This window comes from Poecile atricapillus, chromosome 1, assembly GCF_030490865.1.
Source record: "Poecile atricapillus isolate bPoeAtr1 chromosome 1, bPoeAtr1.hap1, whole genome shotgun sequence".
Taxonomy (NCBI): domain Eukaryota; kingdom Metazoa; phylum Chordata; class Aves; order Passeriformes; family Paridae; genus Poecile; species Poecile atricapillus.
In genome coordinates this window covers 72602476-72627976 of record NC_081249.1, presented here as the reverse complement: position 1 = coordinate 72627976, position 25501 = coordinate 72602476, and the positions used below count along the sequence as shown (strand labels likewise).

The 25501-nt window shown below is 34.2% G+C and overlaps 1 protein-coding gene across 7 annotated transcripts in view; it reads right to left on the bottom strand.

Annotated features, from left to right (window-relative positions):
* Positions 1–25501, bottom strand: part of PSPC1 (paraspeckle component 1) — a 56477-nt gene that overhangs the window by 27310 nt on the left and 3666 nt on the right. For 4 of the 7 annotated variants that reach the window (XR_009276605.1, XR_009276606.1, XM_058829719.1 and 1 more), the window contains exons 3-7: positions 24099–24194; positions 22868–23064; positions 19745–19829; positions 18749–18857; positions 2192–2249 (exon numbers count right to left, since the gene is read on the bottom strand). Coding sequence is in view for 2 of the 7 variants with exons in the window: in XM_058829719.1 (XP_058685702.1) it covers positions 2192–2249; positions 18749–18857; positions 19745–19829; positions 22868–23064; positions 24099–24194 (545 nt within the window). In the remaining 5 variants the exon portion in view is untranslated. The remainder of the gene's footprint in view (positions 1–2191; positions 2250–18748; positions 18858–19744; positions 19830–22867; positions 23065–24098; positions 24195–25501) is intronic. The other 3 variants (XR_009276607.1, XR_009276609.1, XR_009276608.1) reach the window with 1 other exon arrangement.

Genomic DNA, 25501 nt, shown 5'->3' with positions numbered 1-25501 from the left:
GTGAGAATACTGATCCTGTTTCAGGCAGAGTCAGATCTGAAAGGAGCAAAACTGTATACAGAGTATGATGCAACAAGAGAGTGGGGTCCTGCATACTTTCAGTGAGAGGCCACTACAATACATTAGCTGTAACTCAGAGGTACTTCAAAATCCTCCAAAGCAGACCCTAACAGCTTTCTTTTTGGTGGGACACTGATGTGAGGAGTTAATTTACAGGACCATGTTCAGTAACAGATGGAAAGCAGTCATTAGTGTTCATGCGACAATGTAGACACTAAAAAAAAAGTCCTTTTCTGCAAACCAAAGGGATGAAAAAGTTCATTTTAAGTGCCTGAAATGCACCAACAAGAAAGTCCATAATCTTCATCAATGCAGACTGTTCCCCAAAAAAGCCCCCTTTTTCCATACTTAAGTTTATAATCTGCACTTAGCACTACAGATCCAACTAAATACTCTGATGAGGTATAAATATTCTCTCCGAATTTGTCACAGAAAGCTGTAAAAATGAGCAGTTCTATACAAGTCAGCCCAACACTTACTAAATCTGTCACAGAGGTACTCTGCTTTCTAAGAAATTATCATGCAGGTATTTCAGTTACTGGAGATATTCCAGCTCCCTCTGTCCCACATTAAAAGAAGCCACAAATGGCACAGGTAGAAGTCAGTTAAAAATAGTTACAATTCCAAGAGAAATAGTAAGAAAGGATGCTACTGTCAACAACTAAAGATTTACTATTTAAAGGTCTACTGTAAGGTTTTGGGGTCAATTATTTTGATTGTACCAATGGAGTTAATATGCTGGAGAAAAACCAAAATCTCTATGAGTGAACTTAAAATCCAGCCTCTGCAGAAATAAATGATAGACTTATTTGCTATGGATGTTTTAAATTAGCAGTTCAATGTTACTGTAACATTTTTTTTTTAATGATACAATTTATTTCTAAAATTATTAAGCTTAAAATCAAGTCTTAACATAAAACTTATAAAGCAAGACCAACAACATCACTGTTAAGAACTGCAGTAAATACACATTTTAAATCTACATGTAAAAAAGTGTATCTTGTGGATCTGGACAACTGGCACAGTATCAATATTTACAAAGTCTTCAAATTAAATTTTCAAGTATGATGCAATCATATCCAAAAGTACAACTCTAAAATAAAAATTACACCTCAATTTATGCTTCAGTTTAATATTTGTAGATAACTTGACAATGTTCTTCTTCACAATTTTTTGTAAATCATTTTCATCATCCCTGAAAGCACAAGCCTATTTCTATTTTTCAGCTATGTGTCTCAACAAATGCAAGGAAATCGTGAATAATGTGTTTTAAAATCTGAAGCAGATTCATTACTCTATAAATTCACATTACTCAAAAGGTCAAGTGAAATGTTTACTAAGTTTTGCACTTTCAATTTTAAAATATATGGAAAAATAGTTGTATTACTTTTTTTTTTAATTACCACCTTAATTTATTTTAAATTACCATTAGGAAGCTTCCAATAGAATAACAGTTCACACAGTTCAGTTAGATTTAGGGGTTTTGAAGAAATATTTTAAGTTTCAGTCTTGTTTAAAAGCAGATATTCTGGGTAAGATTCAAAACTGTTTCAGTCTGCATATATGGAGCAAGCACTAATTATTATACTCTTTTAGATTACACATAGTAGTTTTTAGCAGTGACAGTATTTTAAGTTACAAGAGCTAACTGAGAATATTTGCAAATACGAGACTTAGAGGAAATTGGTAGAACACCAAGCACATTATTCATTTATCACACCAAGTACATTAGAAAGAACTTGCCAATTTTAACCTCTACATCATTTCACTGCATGCAATTACAGTAACAATTTATTGGAATAAGTAGTCCCTTCAAAATTATGCCAAATATTTTTTGAACATAGAATTCCTCTTTTGCATCAGATAACTCCCAGAGCATCACTTTTCACTGATTTTTGTTTCTCTTAACTTGCACATAATTTTTTTACCATGTATAGTCAAAGCAGTAAAATAGATACGCTGGGGACAGGGGGGAAAAGCTACTTGAAAGCAAGATATAAGTTTTTTTATTTCCTAATATTGCTTACTCCTTTTTTACCAGTTGTCACTAATTCATAGTGCTTGAGTAACATGTACAGTCCCAAAGAACAAAAATTTACATTACAGAAGCCTTTTTCCTTCAGATCCCTACCTCCCATGTTTATTGCTCCACGAGGACCCATATCACCCATTCTCATTTCCTGTTCTCTCTGAAAGTAAACATAGTTTTCATGGTCAACCTATCATTTATAGAACTTAAAACATTCCCATTTACTCCATGAAAATAAAAATGTCAGTTTCAAAAGTTTCCATTAATTAAAAACAGTGCAAGGAATGAAGTTAATTATACTCCTGATTTTTATAATATCAAAGGGATGAATAAGTTCAATATAACAATGCTGTACATTTCTGCATATTAAAGATTAAATATCGTAAGTTTCATTTATCAGATGCAACAATCTAAAGCTCCCAACTGCAAATGAATCCATCTTCTCGCAGTATTTATAATTAATAAATGTTTCTATTTTACCTGTAAATAAACAGGTCTTATTACAGTACTTGCCTAAATGCTGTGGTTCAGTAATACTCAATCTGATTTCAACACTCAAAAATACTTGTGTTGATTGAAAACCAAGACCTAATGTATTACATTATGGTATATAAATTCAACCTGCCAATTAATCATTGCTCAAATCGTTTTGACTTAACTTTGGTGGTGGTATATTTTTTTAATGAATTATACTTTGCTATTGATGTTAGTTCAGATACTGAACATCCTTTTAAAATCAGCATAAAACAGTAGTATCACCAGAAACTGTAACATTCATTTACACTAAACAGATAAATAACACATCAAATTGATCCAGACTCAACAGATGCTCAATCACCCAACAGCAAAAGATTTCTGACATTACTAAACATGAACCCCATCCTGCTATGAAACAATACTCAAAGGATAGTACCCAGAGTGGCAAATAAATCATCACTTATGGGAAAACAAAGTACTCTATCAGAGACAATTCCAAGGGATTTTAGGATTACTGTTTACATCAAAAAGATTAAACAGAAACAAATCCACAGTTCGAAACAAAACTAATGGAATTTATAAAAAAAAATTCTCTTTCATTTTTCTACAGGAATATTAACAAGTACGCTGCTCTTGAGTAAACTCATGCTGAGAATAAGAAATTTTTTTAAAATATACCTCATTCTGAAAAACCATTCCACTTATGATTTAAGAGCCTATGTTCAGATGCACTTTGAAAGCAAATCCACATACTAGGCAACTATATCAGTGTACAAGTGATTTTTACATGGAAATATTAATAAATCAAAATACATTCATAGTATCTGTACAGGTTCACAAAAGTCTAGCTTGGTCAATCATATTTGGTATGCCAAACATGAGTCTTCTATCTTCAGCCACCTGAAGCAGCAGACACCACTATTTGACAGAAGAGAACCAATAGTTTTATAAAAATATCCTGCTATAGGAAATTGCCATGAGATACATGATAAAGAGCTCTCAGGTCAACAACTTTATTTGTAGTAACTCATATTAACCTAGAAAAAGTACTTTACATAAGAAGAGTACACACTGTTTTCAAAAGAATATGGCTCAATGTGGAGTGGAAAAACAAGGTCTGGTAACTAAAAGACACAGGCAGGTTTTGAAGTCCAGCTAAAAAAGGCCATTGATGGAACACTAAGGAGGATCTCTTCTTCTGACACTAGAACCCATATTAAAATTTTATTAGAGAACATGCAGCTACTCTGACCGACCTTTCACAGTAACATCAACTGACATTTTAAGTAAAATCAGCAGCCCCATGGGGATGAACCATACCCATAAACTGACATGAATTAGTCACAAATCAACATACAACCACGTTGATTATTAGCCCACTTGTACACCTCAGTCTTGACATCAGGAAGCAGAAGGGAAAGTGGTGTATCACCCCTATTGTCAGTCCCTAAATCAAAAGGACAGGGAAAGACAGTGGCTATCAGTTTACACTAGTCAGATTGTGTGCACACATGCACGCCTACATGCTTGTGTGAAAACCAGACACGTCACGAACAGTTGTGAGAAACTTTTTCACTACAAAACAAAGCACCAGACTTTACAGTAGGCACAAACCTTACTTGATTCATCTCAGGTTCAACTGCAAGTCAGCTGGTATTTGTTTTCTTAATGTGACAAGTGCCACAAGACAAGGCTAAGTATAATACTGGCTAGATAAGCATGTTAAGTACAGAGCTATATAGCTGCACTAGTAACTAGAACTTGTTTTCTTTGTAAAGGACAGAAGCATATGCAAGCTCTGATGATAAAAAACACACTGGTCTTCCTCGTAGTAATCAATCATTTTTTCCCTGTCTTGAAATGCTACCAGTCTTCAGTTAACTGAAGTACAGCAAAAGATAAGTAGAACCTACTTTTGTTTAGTTTAACTTTTGAAAGAAAAAGCATGAAGTAATTATTTGCCATTTTTTTAGCTTTAACTTCAGTGTTCAATTATTACAGCATAAAAAACATTTCAGGTAGATCCATAAATGTGCCTTAAGGTCTCTGTTGCCTATTACTTTATCAACATGTCTGCAAGATTAAGATGCTGCTGCTTATAATTATTCCTACTGTTGCATGTTCGAAACATATCATGGTCCCTCGATTTTTCAGCACAGGAAATTCTTCTGTACTCGTAACACAGAATTGGCAACTTTACACTTCCTGTCAGAGAAAATACTCAACTTCCAACATTAACCAGCAGTACATATAATTAAAGTTTGATGTATTCAAAAATTTTATCTGGAGGAGTCCTGGGTGGTAAAAAAAAAAATCAGTCCTGTCACACACAAATCAGGACACCTCTTTAATATGTGAGCATAAACATCTTGCTATAGGTAAGTTAGGTCAACTAGTCCACTGGTTTTGCCTAAATATAACAGATAGGAATACCAACAGGCAGTTTGACACAATAACTGAGTCAGTCCTGGTTGGTAATTCCAGCCCACCTAAGAGGTTCATTTTTGGATACTCAAGCTTTTTGCAGAGCTTTACAAAGATAGTGTTACCTTCTCAGAGCTTCTTTTCCTCACTATATGACTCCCCATTCTTCTGCTCAGTAGCAGCCTGCTTCAGCCCCTTCCCCAAAGGCACCCACAACTACCCACAACAGGGAGTTAAAACTGAGCAGCATGAGAACAGGGTTAAACTCTTAAAAGAGAAATATGTGGGGTGATTAAGAACCTCTGAAGTCACCCGTACCTGGGAAGACAATCTTAACAGGAATAGAACAAGAAAAATGGATGATATGCTATTACAGGGAAAAAAGAAATCCCTAAGACAAAGAATGTGCAGGAAAGCTTAAGTTAAACTTTGTGAAGATCAGAAAAAAAACATTATCAAAAAGATAAAGTCAGCAACAAAAAACGTCCTACTGCAAAAGCACTCTTTACACAACTCAAACCTTTCCAAATCATTTGTTGCCAGGATTCTTGTAAAATACTTCAGAACGCACTAATGCAGACAACCCTCAAAAGGGTCCAATTCGTTCGGGTAATCTTTTAGAAAAATTGCTATAATGGCAACTATAGGATAATACTTAATTACTTTAGACAGAAGCATTAAAAAATTTATTTCTCACAATGCAAACTAATTTTAATATCAAATGTAAAAAGTAGATCTAAACAAAAATATTGAATACACTCATTTTAAAATATGTATTTTATATTTAATATAGTACGGATTCTCCCATTTTTACCAAGTACTTGAAACAAGTTTTTCAAAGTATTTGAGGTGTAACATGTGCTATGTTCTTACACCTCATATCTCCACTGATACAGCAGTCTAAATATAAAGAGAATAGTCAAGATGATTCTTCTGAGTTTGTTAAATATATTGCACTATTTTAAAATTTGTTCTACAGAACCATGAACCTAAATGTTTTGAAAAACACCTAAGAATTGATACAGGTCACACTGCAAGTAAAAATACAAATAGACATAAGCCTGACTTTTTTAACTGACAAACCAGTGCTACTTTTTTTCCTTAAAAACGGGCCTTGCAATTGCAGCAGCCCAGCAAAAATTAATCTTGTCTCCAAATGATGCAAAGTTCATGGCAACAAAGCTGTCAAAATTATAGTATGAACAAAATATGGCATGGAAAATTTTAGAACTGCAAAAAAGCAAGATATCTCAGAAATGTTATGAAGACAGACCATACAGTTTTCAACGGTTTGTGTCCAGAAGAACGTGCGACTATTTACTCACCTTTCATAGTATAGTAACCACAAGAATGCTAAGACATGGCATCCAAAAAATGCCCTAGCAAGAAGAGAACATTTTCCCCATAAACTTGAAAATTAATCGTTTAATTTGCACTTTATCTAGGTTGTGTGCGTAGAGCAAACTGTAATTAACAGTGCTGTTGATTCTCACTTGTTTTCATTAACACGAAAACTGAATTTTATTGTCTAACAGACTATATATTTATCAAAACAGTATGACATTTCTGTATCTCTTACTAGAATTCATTACTCTCTTCTAGTGTGGTTTATTTCATTAAGCTCCTTCTAGAAAAGAAAAATTGTTTCCAAAGACTTCTTAAGAAGGCATAAGGCCCTTAAACCTTACATATATTGGAAGTTACTGAAAGACACCTATATTTTAACAACATAAATCACACAAGTAATTAAAGCTGCTAGTTAGCAACCAAAAATAGAATTTGGGGGATACTTTTGATTGTGCATTATTTGTCTTTTCCTCAGAATAGTCCACTATTTCACTCCAATGACAAGTGCACTGGAAGTGCCAATAAAAAGTAAAAAGTTAAAATAATAAAACGCTTCTCTTCCATCCACTGCTTCTTGTCACCCTTCCCTCTGCAGTTTGTTCCTCAATTAAGATCTCTATGAAAGATCCAAAAGTTACAATATCCCAACACAGTTCATATACAATAGCAGTAATTAATTTTAAATGAAACATATCTTTCAAAATCCAAGATTTGTATGTGTTCCTGACCACTGAAGTCTAAATTCAGAGCTGATCCCTACTCTGAGCTGGACATCATACTGTGATGTAGTATAATGTATGAAATGTCTTCCAGCTGGAACTACTCAAAACTCCATGAACTGAGTTATAACACGCACCCAAGAGTCTAGAAAAAACATAAAATCTCTTCACACAAACCTACACAAATACATCAAACTAGGTAACAACTAAAGTAAATAGTAGCTATAAAACATATAGCATGCAGTAAACGATAGAGTCTTGTTTTTAAATACGAATCCTAAGGAAAGGAATTTTTGTTAGGTTTAGTGGCTGTCACCAAAGACTCAGTCTTTGAAAAAACACACTAAGAAGGCTAGATGGGATAAAGGCAATTTACTGCTTTCTGACTTGAGTCACAAATTAAGCTGATGGAGATGACTCTAAATTCCAACACTAAAAAACCTTAAACATTCAAAAGTATCACCTCAGTAAAATCAGGAATATACACTGCATGAAATACAAACAAATACACATATTCCAGTAAATGCTGCAAATTGGAAAAACACTCCTAATGGTAGTAAAAACTACAATTACAGAAAAAAAAATGTATTACTAGTCAAGTATTTCTTAAGTATTTCTTAATTTCTTAAGTATTACTGTCATTTCAGTAAGACTGCAAAGGAAGTATCAATTTAATTTGAAGAAGGCAATCTCTTTTAAAACTGACAACAAAAGTATAGAGATGTATTTGTAAAAAACCTCTATGCACTACATCTCTGTTCTCTTCTTTTAGTTCTGAGAACAAAAAGCCTTCAACTTCTGTGAGGTCTCATTTCCCTTCTGCATCAGTTGCTAAGGATAGTCCTCGGCAGCTAAAGCCCACAGAGAAAAAACAGCCAAATTAACAAATGTCATTAAAACTGGTCAAAAGTATTTACTATTGTAAATTGAAGTTATTCTTCACAAATACTTTTTACAGTAAACTGTTAAACAGCTGCAGACCTCACAGAATGTATTGATTTTGTCATTCTCTTACAGCTGGATGCAAAACCCAATCTGAACTGAAGTTAGCTTCCTTTCAATACATCAATTCTCACATGACATTTAAGTCAGGTCTAAACTGACAGTTTTGGAAAAGAAAGCAGTTTAATTGCACTAATATGACTCCTAATAAAGAGACCTTTAGGGGATACATCACTAACCAGCAACATTTAATAATCCTAAATATTAAAGGAAAGGTTAATCCTAGAGGTCAAAGACAACACTATCTAATACACACAAAAGTAACAGCTTTGTTTTATACTAGAACTCATACTTTCAGAATGAATTACAAGTCAAAATTCAAATTACAATCTAACTTGTTAACAAAAAAGAAAACAGTCTAAAAGAAGGCAAGATACACCACTGAACCTATTCTGTTGATTACAGAACTTGATTCCATATTGCAATTTATATCTTTTCTGATTCATTATTTTGTCTTTTACTTACTTGCTCCTTACTGAATTTTAATATTGCATTTAAGCCACCACATTAATATAATTTGTGAGCTTTTCTCCCACCTTTCTCATCCTCATTTGTTAAAATACAGTAAAACATTGTATATACAATATCCATAAAACTTACAAAAAATGTATTTCATTTTCTCATAGCCTGAGGCAAAAGTTATGCATCATCCAAAAAAAAAAAAAAAATTTACACAGAAGGCAAAATCAGGCCCTAAACAAATTGCATACATACACAGTAGCTAGGAATAAAATAAAAAATTTAATTCCATGCCTCCAGTCATCATTACATCATCTGTTCAGGTAAAGAAAAATCCTAGCATATCCCTTCACTATACATGAAACACTCTCTGAGGATGTAACTGCAAAGAAGGATACTTTTTCTAAATGCCTTTGCTGTTGATGATTTGAGAGAAAACAAATGCAGAGGTGTTCTGGCAAATTTTCCCCTTGATTTTACAACTAAGACTCACAAGAAAGGTAAAAATCTGCTTCTCAAATATTTTAATCTAAAATTCAGAAATATTGTTTTACAAGACGAAGGTGTTTATAGAAGGCAACCACCTTCAATAGATTTGGAAATCCTTTGAAAAATGAGATCCCATTATATCAATTCCCCTAATAGCAACCTTCTCAATTCTGCCAATTAATCTGGTTCTGCTGGAGTTAGGAGCCACCTTAGATTCAGAAATACAAAAAATATTTCTCACATTTCTGTTAGCTTCCTTTTTTCAGTAACAGTTAAAAAATTAAAAATATAAATTAAATATAGATCAACAACTAAACATAATACAAATATTTTTTCAAAGGCACTTTACTTACCCACAAAAGTACTTTCTAGAAGAAAGATACAGCATATCACCAAGTTGACAACTGAGACATGTAACAATTACACTACATTCACAATATATTCACATCTTCAGAGGCATATTAGAGAATTTCATGTGGCATCTTAGAATTATTCTGGCTTTATATGAGCTGAAGAAATGTCAAAAGAGTGGATAAGTATCAAAACAGACAACCTGGCAGGCTGCAAATGATTTAAGATGCACTCCACTATTTATCATGGTGGGGATGGACTTGAAGGGCTGCTTATCTGGTAAAAAAGACTGGGCTAACTGTACCCTCATGCAAAAGTGCATTAAAATACTAAACTGAAAATCAGGTGTTATAGAACAATGCTGCATTTCAGATTACCCAAATTGTTACATTCTCCTTGCACAAAACCAGAATCTATATAAATATTAAAAAGAGTGAACACTATATGGAGTCAAAAAAAGTTTTCCCCAAATGCAAGATTCAAGGATAAGATGTAGTAAAAGTCACCCATGTTTACTTGAAAGATAAATTAAACAGCCAAGAATACCCTTTATTATACAACATTAATGTGAAAATCTACTTCTTAATTGAAGTGTCAACTGTAAGACTGCAAAACCTACTTAAAAGCACCATTAGTTATAGCCACAGTGCACTGAATATGACTCTTTGCCTGACTTCTGTATTAACAATTTTTCCTCACCAAGCAGATATTACATATGCCAAATAAATTATAACATAAAACCAGTCCAATTGTAGTTGCTATCTCACAATTAATTCGAGTTACCAAGTGAATAGAATATGCAAGTATTTGACTAAAGGAAGCTGAAAGCCAAAGCCTTTCAATGCTACAAGGAAGTCTTGTAGGAGAAACTTCTAGCACCCATACAGTGTCTTTCATAGATGTTACGGATATTGCTTACAACCAGAATAGTTCAACGTTTAAGATTCTTCCAATGAACTTATGGCCTGTCCACATATACAGCACACTAAAACGTAAGAAAATATAAAGAGAGAAGTATCAGTGAAACTTTCTGCAGGAAGCCATGCTGCACAGTTATTTTACACAACTTGTAGGCTATTTCCTGTGAAATGGCCTGGAGCAACATGAGGCCAACCTGAATAAGGAAGATGCTTGTCATTTGAAAAAACAAAGTTCTGACTGATGAAAATAGTACATTCTACCAGGCAATTATAGTATTTCCATCACAAGTTTAAGAAACTGGTCATCTGAATAAATCCAAACAGATTGAGAAGCATTGTTTTCTAGCTAAATACCCTAACCCAAGATCACACATTCTTAAGATACAGTGTTTGATTTAATCAAAAATATCCAACAAAAACTATTATTTTATTTATGTATAATAGACCCAAAGGGCAGAATTACGTTAGGCACTCAAGGAGGACCAACAAATCAATAGGGACAAACATTAATAGCTGGTTCTTAGCTAAACTCAGAAGTTCCCCTGTAGTTAAAACAAATATTTAGTAATTCAGAAATGGTGGGGGAAACAAATACGAAGACTCCATAAGTAAATAATATTTTAAAAGTATTATAAACCAGAGGCATGTAGGAAGATAAAAAAGCCTGAAGAACCTAATTTCAACATCATATTGTCTTTTTCTTGGAACAGCTATCCTGTCAAGCAGATAACCCAAACTGCATTTGGGACCTGTAGTAAGAGCTTCATATCACGTACACAACAAAACTAATACAAACACTGTTTCCTCCTACACAATTCTAAGCCTAAACTAATGAGCCATTAGCCACCACAGGAAATCATAACAGTGACAAATGTTTTAGTAGGGCCTGTTGTGACAGGACATAGGGTGACAGCTTTAAACTAATAGTGGATAGACTCAAACTAGGTGAAAGGAAGAAATTTTTTACAATGAGGGCAATGAAATACTGAAATAAGTTGCCCAGGCAGGTGATAGATGCCCCATCCCTGGAAACATTAAGGACTGGATGGTGCTCTGAGCAGCTTAAAGTAGCTCAAGAGGAGCCTGCTCATTGCAGGAGGCAATGAACTACATGAACTTTAATGGCCCCTTCCAAACCAAACCATGGATTTTAAGATTATGTTCAGGCAGAAACATCTGCCTTAGATATATCTAATTGACTCTTTAAGCTTTAGTTTCTACTGAGCTCCCCATATGACTGTTCCGACAAAACAGCTTTACCAAAACTCATCTTCTTACCAAAACCCACTATTTATTAGAAGCGCTAATTAATAGGAAAGTAATATCCAATCTCTGCACAATTAAAGTGTACTTGATGGAAGACAGAAGTATCAGATTTAAACTCCATTTTCCTCATGGAAGATTCAATAACCCAAAACAAGCACTACCTCCAGTAATAAGAAAAAACTACTTTGACAAGGAGATTTGTGAAATATTAATGAGAAAAGTTATGAATATTTTAATTTAAAAAATGACAGACTGGTATCAATAGACAGGTAACAACACTAAGTTATTTTCTATTTTTTCTGTTTCTATCAGTTTACTGCATTATCACTACTAAAATTTTCTGCTCTGTGAAAGCTACTGAAGCAATATGCTAGAGGCTAAGCAAAAGGTCACATTAAGGAAAAAAAAACTACTCGGAAGGCACTGGCTTCAGAGTAACCAGGTCACTAAACAGACTTTGCTCACACTACTCAACAGACCCATTAACAGGTTTCCTCACATCCAAAATTACTATTTCTAAACAAATCTCATTTATTGCTTCTTGGGTGCTGTAGTCTTTCTTTAAACACAGATCCCCTGAGCAAAGACAAACTAAGCAGAGGAATTTATTTTGGTTGCAAGTCTCAGTGCCACCAAGCAAGATCTCAGGATTTAGAGAGGTGGATGAGCCCGAAACAGGTACCAAGCAGATAACTGAAACTGAAAATTAGTTTCTTCTTAGTCTGGGTAAATACGTGTACAAACTCCAAGCCAAACTTAACTCCAGTAGCTGAGGAAGAAAAAATGAAAATTATTAAGGCAAACATTAATTTTAGCTTCTTCAAATATATACGGCATTTATCAAACACATCAACAAGGAATTTTTCTAAGTTATATATATAATTTCTAAATATTCTTACTTGTCAGAATATGAAAAACTGAAGAACTCTATTTAAGTAGCTTAAGTTGAATAACTAGATTTTATTTAAATTGTGAGCAGCAACGATTTTCAGAAATAATAATAATAAAATATTAATATAGACTTATTAAATCTGCTCTAGATAGATTTTTCTATTTTTTACTAAAAACCCCATGAAACAGCAAAAGTTGAGTATTCTATAAACAAGCACAGATGCACTTGAGGTCTTTCTACCAATAATTGAACAAAAATGGCATCTGCTACAGCTGAGGCCTCATGAAACACCGAGAGTGACAAAGACTAATGTCATTTTGCTATTACATAAGTAGCATCTGTAAAGTGTTATTTTCCTTTCCTGATCATCAGTCTTACTGAGAGAGAGTAAGGTTATAAACAGAACCAGATAATCTAAAGAATATGGACAGAAAATTCTGTATCAATTACTGTAGAAAAGTGCAAATTTGGGAAAACTTAAAAGTAATACCACAGCACCTAAATTCATAGTGGAGATTTATGCACATTTGACAGCACATTAAAGAAAAAATTACTTATGAATAGTCACTTGTTCTATTTGCAAGTTCACATGAAATACATATCAGTATTTTCCAAAGCACTTTGTGCAAACATTAAAAGATGACTGCAAAAGAGCGAAAGATTAGTCTCCTAAATAAAACACAAAAATATCACATTGCCTAAATATTCACAGTTCAGACATACAAAAATGTAGTTACAAATGAAATATAATATTGTAACAATTATTTGCTCTGCTGCTGGAAAATTACTTTAAGTAGCATCCTTAACATACATAAAAAACAAAAACTAGAAAATACATTATGAATCATCCTAAAATGGTCATGAAATACTTCCAACCAAAAGATCTTATTCCAGAAACACCTTCATTTAATGTATATAAGCACATGTTACAAAAAGATACCTGAAGATTTCATGCAATGTCTTTTCATACTAAAAGCAGATATGACAGTTAAATGTTTTTTCTACCTGACAATGTAATTAAAGACTGAAAATAATTTATTTAGTTACTGAAAATAATGTAAATTGAGTATTTTAAGGCTTAGTTAGGAAGTATTACTCTTGCCCAAAGCAACAAGTCTGAAACACCAAGGAACAGAAGAAACACATGATTTAAGAATCTGTCTACTGGTGTATATCACTCTTGAAAAAATAATGCAGTGCTACTGCCAAAACTAGGACTGCCCATGAAAACACAAACTGCATATTTACAGAGTGCTTGCTAAAAGGCCTATCCTGTGTTGATCTATGCATAGGAAGAAACTTGACCACTGAAGTAAAACCGCTGCTAAGAAAAGCAAGAGTATTTTGTTAGGTTGGTGTGTTTTAGTCTACATTTAATGATTTGTCTTTTTCCAAGCTAGTTTTACCTTAAAAAGTCTTTAAGGTGTCACACATGAACTATGTATGCTGGACTGCAGTATGGATGTAATTCATCTTGCCCAATCACGCTCTACAAAAGAGCTTTTATAAAGCAGCAAGAAACTGAGATTTTATTCATACAAACTTACAGAACTTCACCATCATTAACTTCATTAAGTATACGAGGCTTAAATATGACGAGGCTGTCAGGATAAAATAGCCAACATTTATTGTTAGAAAACTTACCAAAATGGAAAAGATTCTTAAAAATGTTTCATAATTTATTACTGGGCATCTGCCTTAGTTTAGTTTTGAGTTAGGTAGGAAACAATTCACCACTCAGTGAAAATTCCAACTGCTTACATTACTGGAGCTTTTCAGCAAAATGCTACGAGAAGATGGGATCAAAAACCAGTTCTATTCACTTGAACAGGCAGGAAGTGCAAAAATCTAGTCCTGAATTACTGAAGTTCAAGGAAATCTAACTGATAGTCTTGTTTCAAACATGTCTAATGCTTAACCTGCAAATGAACATAGGAGTGAGGGATAAGACAAGCCTCAATAGGGCTCTAAACAGTAAGAAATGGAAAGCTTCATTTATAAACTGCTCCAAAGGACCAAACTTAGAACAAAAACTATGTTACATTGGCATTCCTGAAGTTAGAAACATCATTGCTGTTTTGCAATGTGCTTTTTTACTTTCTTCGTCTTATCTGTCTTACAGCTCTTCATCCAAGTCCACTACAATCGCAGCTGTTGAAGCATCTCCACTGCTTTAGCAGCTGACACTTTATGCTGATAATTACTCAACATACTTGAGAGCAGTGCTTCTGCAAGAAAACCTAAAGGAGAGCAAGACAACCTCCAGAAATAATTCCTGAAAAGACTAGATGAAAAATAAAAGTATTTCATATACAAAGTCTTACATGAAAAAACAGCAAGCATTCAGAAACTGAAACTGATGAATTCTCAAGCAACAGTCCCTTACACATTCAAAAAGCGGTTTTCCTTGGAGAGAAGTGGGCAAGGACATCCAAAATTCTCAATTCCGTCTTTAAACTATCAGTAAGAAGATCTGTAAATTTTAGGTTGTTATTGCAGCTAGTGTTTCACTAAGTACAATACCCACCTGGCACTATTTCACAGTTTTACTACAGAAGTAAATCCATGCATACAAAACTAGGACTCATACATATTCTGTTGTCTGTTTTAGACACATAGAAAATATTTAAATACGCTAAATCCAAACCACTAAGTTGATGACACAAATAAAAGCAGGTCTTGAAACTGGAATTATTTTGTAAAATTGTTCTGATTGAGATTCAATAATGTAAATCCAAGCAAGCCATCCCTAACTGGATAATAACCATTGCATGTTTGAGTAATTACTGTGTTACTGGCACTCAGAAGGATTTTCTTTTTAAAAATATTTTTGTGTTGCAAAATAAATCACCATCAGCCAGTTCCTCTTTCAGCCAGAATAATGTAAAATAAAAATTAGCAAAATACTACTGGAAAACTAGTTTCCCAATAAAGCTACTATGAAATCAGAATGCATGTAAATTATTGAGCTATAAGAGAACACTTCAACTAACTAACTTTTAAAAAGGAAGGGAAAAACCCTAATCATTACGAAAGTGTTAATTAATAATTTATCTAGTACTGGTCACATAACTAGATTAATAAATTGTTTAGGCATCATCAGGCTGGCTCATTAGATTAACAATCAATGCAATCAAATTTCTAATGTTCATCATCACCATCAACAAGAATGCTTCAGGAAAAGAAATCCTCTCATGGAAAATATTTCTATCATCATTAACAAAATCAAGTAATCGCTAGCTGCATTAGACTTGACTACAAGACGTTTTTCAAAAGTAGTTCTATTTTTTAAAAAATTCAAGTTTAATGAGTTAGGGAAAAGACACAGATAGAAACGTTCAACAGGAAAGCCTGTTGAACTGCAGCCTTACATGAGAGGGTCCAACTCTGGTTGCCATTGCACTTACCATTATCTTCCTGTTTTAGACTGACCAGTAAAAAGTGATAGGGTATAAGTGAAGGAAGCTTACTTTTCAAAGCTTTTAAGAAACAAAAAGAAGGATTAGAAACAATTATTATTGCCCTACTAAATACATTGTTGGCAGAAGGCTGTAATATGGTGCAAGTATAATGCCAGAAGAGTTTATCAAAACTTGATAAGGTAAAAAACTATCCAACAGTATCAGAAAACACAATTCTCACCAAGAGTCAACTTTTAACCTCTGAAAATAGAGAATAACTTTCTCAGTACTTGTACAATGGTGATCTGAGAGTAGAAGTAAGTGCAAGATGGAATCTGTTCACAGTAAATAAGTATTAGTAAGAACAAATAAAAACAAGTTATTTGTATAAGAAATTCTAAGTTGAAATCAGATTTTATGTGTCATTTTCCAATCTCTAGAAAAGATTTACAGTTTTTCTCTGCTGCAAAATGCAAAGGCTTTTTCAATTCCCATTCACACTACATAACTACAGTTATCTAAAAACATTTTATAACAAGCATCTATAAAATGATAGGCATGCTTAGACACACAGCTGCCCTGATTAGAAACTGTTGCTAAAGAAAGTAAACACGTCATTTGCCACTTTGTTTCAATTTTTCCTCTTTTAAAGTTGAAGTAAAACCAAAGTCAAGACATAACCAGAATACTAAAGACTAGTCTAGGGAACACACTTTTTTCATGTATTATTGTATATGCCACTGCAATTTCATACGATGTTTAAAAAACACCACCTGTACTCTACAGTCCTTTATACATAAGTTAAAATGTTTTTGGTAGGGCTGTTACTGCAAAACTACATCTGTATCTTCTTGCAGTGTGTTAATTAAGTCCAGATGAACACACAATTTCAGAAATGCATGAGGAGGAAAGCTACACCCTTGCAAAGCAGTCTTCCACTCTTAACCCTTCCACTCCAAAAATCTGATGTATAAAAGTCATAACAATTATGCATAGTGATTTCCATTTGCACTTTCCATTTGAACCACTCTTCTTCCTCTCTAATCTTACATTCTTGCCAAATCCTGCACACCAATTTTAACAGTTTCTATTCATATATGGTTTGGAATTCAAAAATGTAGATAAGCAACATAGATGGAGAAACTGTGGTTAGCGATTTAAGCACAGAGACTAAATACTATCTATAATCTCAAGACGTGTAAGATTAAACCAATAAAGGCTGTGGTGGCCTTTACCATTATCTAGTTTTCCCACTCCAAGCTGCAGAATACAGGCCACAACCTCCTAACAATAATGGAATGTGAGGGAGCTACTGCCATGCCAGGGCTATGGGTTGGTTCCCCAGCTTCCTATTACTACAGATCTTTGCAGCAAGAAGCACAGGTCTCATGGAGAAGCCAGGAGGTTTTGACAAGTAGCTTACAGGGTCACAAAGTCAGGCAACCCCAAAAGAGGCTATGTTAAGATATTACAGCTATATGAAATTTCACATTTGGCACTACAGAAGTCATAAGTAAGTACTACTACTAAATTATATCAGACAACTGTTACATGCTATTTCCCCAATTATGTTCAATAATATTTAGAACACACTAAAGGACAGTACGAGTTCTGAATTCTTGGACTTCATCACCCTGAAGAAAAGATGTGCTGAAAGCAGTTTTCTTTTAGAGTCAGAACATATGGAAATAAATTACCATCTGCTTTTGGATGTGAGTCCCTCAAACACAGTGAGCAAAAATGTATTACACCTGTTAGTAAAATCGAAGCAACTATTTTGCTTTCTCCCCATCTTTACTAAAAACACTAAGGGGCAGATGAGGGGGAAAAATGTCCTACTGAGAACAGGAAATCATTTATTTTTTTGGATCTCTCAGGATGTCTCAGAACATACATAATAAATTCTTCGCAACTCTACAGAAAATTCATGGTATAGAATGTAAAATAGGTTTTTCTTTCACAGGAAGTAGCTGAGAAAACAGCACTTCATTTCTGATTGATGTATGAAGTTGCACCTGTGGAAGGGGAGCAAAATACCCTCCTGCAGACTACAGTTATTTTAATAATGTAAAAGAGCATTGTATTAATTGCTTATTCATTATTTCCTCACTAGGAATAGCTGTAATAGTAAAAGGTATCCTACTCAAGAGACAACTGAAGCATTTGCAACAGAGTTTTCATTCACTGAACTGATCTGGTTAGTAGGAAAAAAGTCATACCCTCTGACCAAAAAATTTAGAAGCTGACTCCTTTGACAGCACCATTGTGTTAATCCTGCAGGATGAGTCTTCAGAGGCAGAGCATACCTAAATTACTAATATAAACAACGTACAGATTATAGCAGAGGACAAATTTCCCCTCAACTTTATAATCTTTCAGTCTCCTTTAGTAATGATTTGGATGTTCTCATCATATAGTTTTACACAGGGTCAAAAGGGAGAGCAATTCTAGGCTCCATATGAAATTAACATCGCCCTTTTTGTTTCTGAAAACTTTCTTAATAAGTTAAGCATAAACCAAAGCCAGTAATTCAAACAAGCTTAGCAGCATGAATTGGTTGAAAATTTAAACTTTCAGGCAAAGTAGGGCACATCAGGATGGGTGATTCCTATCACCTCCCACTTAGCAAAAACTATTTTACTGAAACATTTCAATTCCCAAGTAAACAAAATTAGTATCTGAACACCTTCACTTAATAGAAGTGTTATACCACCAGCTTGAAGGAAAAATAACAGTGATGTCATCATACAAAAGAGTAACTACATTACTGAATATGTAGCAATTCACTCAGGAGAAGAAATACTGAGGTGAAAACAGCCAACAAGAAGATGGCAGTTCAATAACTAGCAAAAAAAAGATACAATGAAAAAATTCTTTTGCAATTTGGACTTTCACCATAGAACTGTACTTACATTATCCATGAAATTTGGCTTAAATCCTCCCTCCTGCTGTCGTCGTAACTCCTCCTGTTCCCTCTGGCGTAGCATCTCTTCTTCACGACGTCTGTGTTCTTCTTCATGTCTAGGGTATTATTCAAAATTATGTCAGCTTAGTCTCTTGAACTGTTCAGGTTTGCACTCAGTCTCAGAGGTAACATCAAGCATATAAACAGAACTGGTCATTAATTATTTTTTACGTAGTGTAAGGCACTAATCTACTCAACTCGATGAGTTTGAGTACTTTTGAAGTTTAATTTGGTTTTTTTACTGGAATACAAGTAATTTCAATACCAATACATTCTATACCTACTATTCCAGCTATATATCAGTAAACAGCTTAAAATATTTCCGTTTTTAAAAAGCCACAATGGATTAAAACATTGACAGTGCCAAAATACACATTTTTAATTCTGAGATGCATTTGTGCTAATTTTTTATCTGACATTTATTGTGATATTTAACACAGAAAGTATAAATCAACATGATGAGACTATGTCTATTTTCTTAAACTTTAGAAAAGGCATTAAAACAGTTTTTTGCATGAATCAAATCCTAAATGAAAAATTGTTTTCAACATACCAGAATATCAAGTGAAAATAACTTCCAAAATCCCATGTCAGACTATAACACTGCAATGCTATGATTCTCCATGCAGATCACCTAGCCATAAAATTTAGAAGCCTGTTCCTATTACAGCAATGCTTCAGTTAAAATAAACATGAAGCAAAAAAATAGGCTAAGACATTTCTATGCTATTTAGCAATCTCAGAAATTAATAACAAATCTAGCAGAGTTGAATTAAGTGAAAAAAAACAAGCAACACTTGAAACCAATCTTTTATATCAGAATTACGTTATCAGAAACATCAGACATTATGCTTTTGAGAAGCAAGTTTAGCTAACATATCCAAATTCATGCAGGCCTACAGTGGCTGCATGCCACACCTTCGCACAGTAGAAGACAAAATACCTCAATTGTATCTGCTTGCGTTTTTGAAGTTCTTGATTTCGAAGTTCTTCCAAGCGCCTCAATTCTTCTTGACGACGCATGAGGTCTAACAGGATTAAAAGCGTATTTAAATATAAAAGCTGTCAATCAAAAATGTGGCAACACAAAAATTGTTATTACTGTCAGATTACAGTTCTAACATTCAATTTTTTAAACAAAATTTTCAATGCATTTAACTCATCTCTTTCCATAAAGCTAAGTCTAATACTTGAAAACACCCTGGATCCGTGGCTTACAAACACAGAAAGGTAGAAAATGGGCAAAGCCCCCGGAGCAGGTTGCAGAAACAGAAGTTTTAAGTTCTCAAAGAAAAGGGGAAAAAAACAAACCTCTCTCAATCCCTTAAATCACATCCTGGTTTTACATCTAGGACACTGCATCAATTTTCTCACAATGCTGTATGTATCCTGATAAAGTCACAATACTGAGAAAACTACTGCAATATTCATGGACTTTTACGCTCTCCACTACCTACTGCATGGCACACATCAGAAAAAGGAAAGTCATATACTTTCTCTCTACCACTATAATTTACTGTCCCCTTCTTAAGACGTAGCACTCTACTTTTCTCAGTGTTCTCCTCCACAGCATAGTTAATTGCCTTTCCTGAAATTGTTAGTATGTTAAAAATTCAACACAGAAAATTAAGATTCAGTATCATTTGACACCTGCCAAATCTTGGCAGAAAGGCTTACTAGGCCAGGTGAAAACACAGTTATAGAGGTTCAAACTCCGCACAAGAGCCATTCATATTAGAAGACCTGTAATGATGGCAATTCTTGACTGACAGGCCCTTTCTCTGAACAGAAAAAATGTGCACTAAATCAGCTGTGGGAAAAAAAGAAAACAAATAGAGAGCATTATTATTAGCCTCTGCACTTTCTTGTGCTTTTAAAAGGGCAAGGTCTTCATTTTACCTTCAACCTTCTACATAACAGACAGCAGAAGGTGAAGGTGTTCTCTCACTCAGAAGTAAATCCTACAAACTGGAATATCAACTCCACAAAGACTTTTAAGCAGTTTAACCTGCTGATTTTTCAGGTTCTAAAGATGGAAAATAAATGTCAAGTTTCCATATAACTGATTAAAAAATTAAGCCTCTGATAAATTCAGTCATGTTTTCCAGTGTTTTCTTAATCTATTTAACCATTGTTATGAGAAATATTTACAAATGTTTGATGTATACCACCAGTACATAGATGAGAAATACCATGCAATTTACTTACACACGCAAACATGTATTCTGCTTTACAAATTACTTCTGACTCAGTCTGTCAAAATATGACACTTAAAAGTGAAAAATTACACATATCAAAAGAATTAAATCTACCTTCAGAATTAATATCACAGTACAAAAACCTGAGTACTCAAACCAACATGTCCTAGAGTTACAGTCCTATTAGCTCTCATGGAGCAGTTTCAACACAACCTTCACCTGCTAGAGTACATGGACCAGTAAGCTCATCTTTCCTGTATTCTTCTGAACTCCACAACTAAAACATGACATTTTATATTTTATTTCATGTTTCGTAATGACTGCTTCAATACATCTTTAATTTTGATGTTGCGCACCAGGGATACAAAAGTATTAATTCTAGGTTCTGGTGCCTTAGAAACTTCACTGCATCTTTCTACAGCATCATGGGATGCATCTCATTAATATAATCAATATTCTTGGCATGGCATGAACTTAAACCCACACTGTTCAGAGCAACAAGAGGAAGCTAATCTTTGAAAATAAATGCAAGTGAAAAAAACACCTTATTTTCATGCATAGTGAAGCCAAAGAATTAAGAAGATTAAAACAGAGGAATACTTATTAATCCCTAGATCCCTGAAAATTAAATGTCAGCAGGCAACTAAGAAGAAACCTAAGTATTGTAACAAAATTCTAAGTTTATCTGGTACCAAAGAGGTACTCTGCTAACCAAACTGTGAGGGGGAAAAAACCGTCCCCCTACCCAAAAAAAACCCCCATATTTTCTCACTGGAATTCACACATATATTCATGTTTTAGTGGCTCTTTAATGGAAGGAATAATGCTCTCATTTTTCATATAAAATGGCAATTAACAAATATTGAAAAAGCAGAATATCTTTTCCTTCATGTTGTCCTTAAAAGAAACCCTAATATCCAAAAACACATGAAAGATGTTTTCCCATGTTTCACCATCAATTGTTTTTCTATCTTAATGAAGAGGCCACCATAATCTTGTCTCAGTTTAACGTGTAATTAAGACATGAATTTAGGACAAAGTAATCTCTACTCTTGCCCTCAAGTACAGGCAACAGGTGAATAAATTCAAAGGAAATTAAAGAGCATGAATTCTGGAACTGGATTAAAACACTGTTAAATATTAACAATTAGGTAAGTCAACAGTAGATTTATCCAACCTGTATCTTAGGCACTGAACTATCTTTACAAATGTCAGTCACACACACAAAATTACAATGTGTGTCTAGCTGCCAGGGGAGGGCTGTACTGTATTGTCAGCAGCATTCTTGGATCATATTAACATTAACATATGCACATTCCTCACCTCTAATATACACCTGTGCTTACAAGGAAATTTAATGCTTTTAACAGTTTTTCTTGGAAAATAAACCAAGAAACAGCTGTCATTTCAGGTGCTGCAGCAACTGTCTGGCATTTCAAAACAGTTTTCTGTTTTGAATATATATGTTATTACACCCTCTATAAAACCTTATGCTCTTTATGTTTTTTATGCTTTAATGTCTTCTGCACAAGACATTATGCTCTGTACAAAACCTCAGAAAAACAGCATGGCTCCACACTGGGAGCATATGTTCCTATTCAGGAAAAATAGGCTAAGTAAACTTCTTCCTCCAGATAAATTTAGAAAGTGAAGAAAATGAGACTTAGACAATCACCTCTTTATCAGGTACTTATTTTCTGCAAATCATCAAGGAATATGTGCATAGAGAAGTATTCCTTTTTCTCAGTTAAATGCATTTAATTAAACGGTGACCAGCAAAATGTCCAAGCATACAGCTCAATATGCTACACAAAAGAAAAATATCTGTGACAAAACAAATTTAATACTAGTAGATTATCGGGTTTTACCTTGCCTCATCAGCATTAGCTGATGCTCATGCCTAGCTGCTTCCATTTCTGCCTCAAGTTTCTCTTTGGCTTCTCTAATGTTCCTGTCAACCTGTTCACGCTGCTGCTTTTCCATCTCATCAAGAGCCTTCCACCGCGAAGCATACTCAAACTCAAATGTTCCAGGCTGAGCAAAGCGTGGAGGCTGTTCTCTTTCCCTAATAAAAATTTTGCAGAAAAAATGTACAGAAGGATACATTTAGATCAACATCTATAACAGCTAGAGAATGTTATAAATAATCACTTCAAGTGTAGATCTCACTTTTCATTAACCTGTCAGATGACTACATTCTGAACGAGACACAGCTTAGATCAGACATTAAGACAAGTAAAAAGACAATTTTCCAAAAATTGCCCAAATAAAATTTCAATTTATTTAATCTTAAGATAAAAATTTGTATTGACATCAGTACAAAAGACTAAGCTGCAACACTAGATTAACAGCATTCAGCCTTCTATATCAAGCAGTCAATTCACTAAACCAGTTATTTAAATAAACATAAATGCTTACTAGACAGCCCAGAATATTAGCCAGAATCTGTAACCATTAAAATGAGCCTGCATTTCCCATTCTAACACTTATACTGTACCTAACAGTGACAAATTTTTAAGAAGTGGTGTTCTACAGTCTTACCAACATAAACATTTTAGATTCAAGCAACATGAATGGCAAATTACAATACTAAAAGCTAGTATTTTCAGATTAGGGGTCTTCTATCTCATGATTGAGATTTATTTTCTCATGTCATGCTCAAAGTTTTACCTGAACTGTGGAAGCTGCAAAGATTTACATGCCAGGGAGGCTCCAAATAGTTCAGGGGCTATTCAGAGAACATAAAGGTCTGTGGGTATTCAAAATCTCTGCAGGATTAGACCACACCTTTAATTCATAAAAGGCTGTAGTTTGCTACCAACAAGCTTCCACTGAATGCAGTGTAGGCCAAGAATCTCTCTACTACAATAAATGCACAGAACGTTAAACCAACGAGCCATGTCTAAATTCATTATGATTAGGAAATTTGGGAAAGCTCTGTTTAATCCTTTGAAACAAAACAGCACAACATACAGAAGCACTTCCTCCTGCTACACAAACTCAAAAGTTTAATTAATTAAATTAATTAATTAGTGTATATTTACAAAGGTAACTAAGTGCATAAATCATGTTTTATAAAAAAGGCTAACCACAACTTACTTGTGGTACTGTTGTGTTTTTTGCATTAGCTTCTCAGGGAGTCCATCCTCATCATCAAATTGCTCCATTGGTTCTACAACAACAGGTCGAGGTGTTCTGGGAAACATTTTTAATTTAATAACTGAATCATTACTGAAGCAATTATAACTCATTTTAGCATTTTGAAGAAACAATCAGAAAGCTAACATGTAATTCCTGTGTCTTGTCTTAAATCAGAATTCCAATGAATCCCAATCTTAAGAATTACCTTCAGAAAGTAATTTTCTATGCCCAAATCCAGCTATTCAGCCTAGAAACAACAATTTACTTGACACAGTTCTGGGTTGTTTTGGTTTTTTTTTAAATACCAAAACCATCTACCAATAACTACAAAATATTTAGGAAGGAACTACCTTTCTGTTTTCATCAGTGAGGCACCACAGAGGCCATGATTTTCTGGGAAAGCACCAAACCCAAAACAGAGCAGCACAACCTATTCATATTTCTACTGACTTCTGCAACTAGTTTTGCTTTAGTTACTCTACAACTGAAAACAGCTCGATAATTTGATATTAATATTACAGTGATAATAAGAAAAACATTTCTGTTTAAGTTATTTCAAATCCATTATTGGAACAACCATACACTCACAAATTAGAATCCTAAATTATCTCTGAAAAACAGCTTTCTTGATACATAGTAACCACAGGCAAGCATGAGCCAGTACTGCCAAAGAGAGCAAGGTAAGAATTCTGAGTAGTGTAAAAAGCTCTTTGCATCAGTCTTGGGAGCAGAGATTACAAAACACAGAGCACTACAGACACGATTTTCGAAACACCAGCACTCATTTGTTGTGCTCCATGCCTTCATTTCACTTTGCAGATCTTCCCCTACTGCCCATGCCCCTCATGAGAAAAAACAAAACAAAACAAAACAGAAAAACCAAAACCAAACCAATGACTCCCCCCAATATATTTTACTCTGGGCTTCAAGTTCCTATTAAAAAGATGAAGTCCAGAATCACAGGGTACCACTCAGCAACTGTTTTTTCTGATGCTATGTGCATGGCAATTGCTGACAGTTCTGCTATTTAAATGTAACTGAACTGTGGTGTTATCAAGTTATGATGTAAAACAACTATGTTATAACACTAATGTTCTGAATGTCTACTTTTGATACATTTAAACCGGAACTGAAAGGTGTTCTGATCAGGCAAAGAGTTTTCAGATAAAAAAGATAAAACTTCAGACTCTGAAGCAAAATGTAAAGATAGATGGTAGCAGATTCATGCTAATTATCTTTGCAACTGTGCATTAGGGAACAAGTCACCTAAGCAAGAAAACAATCAAGTACTTTTTATTCACTCAGGCCATAGTTAGATGGTCATTTCAATTCAACTGATCTATCCAGGCAGTAAAACAGCA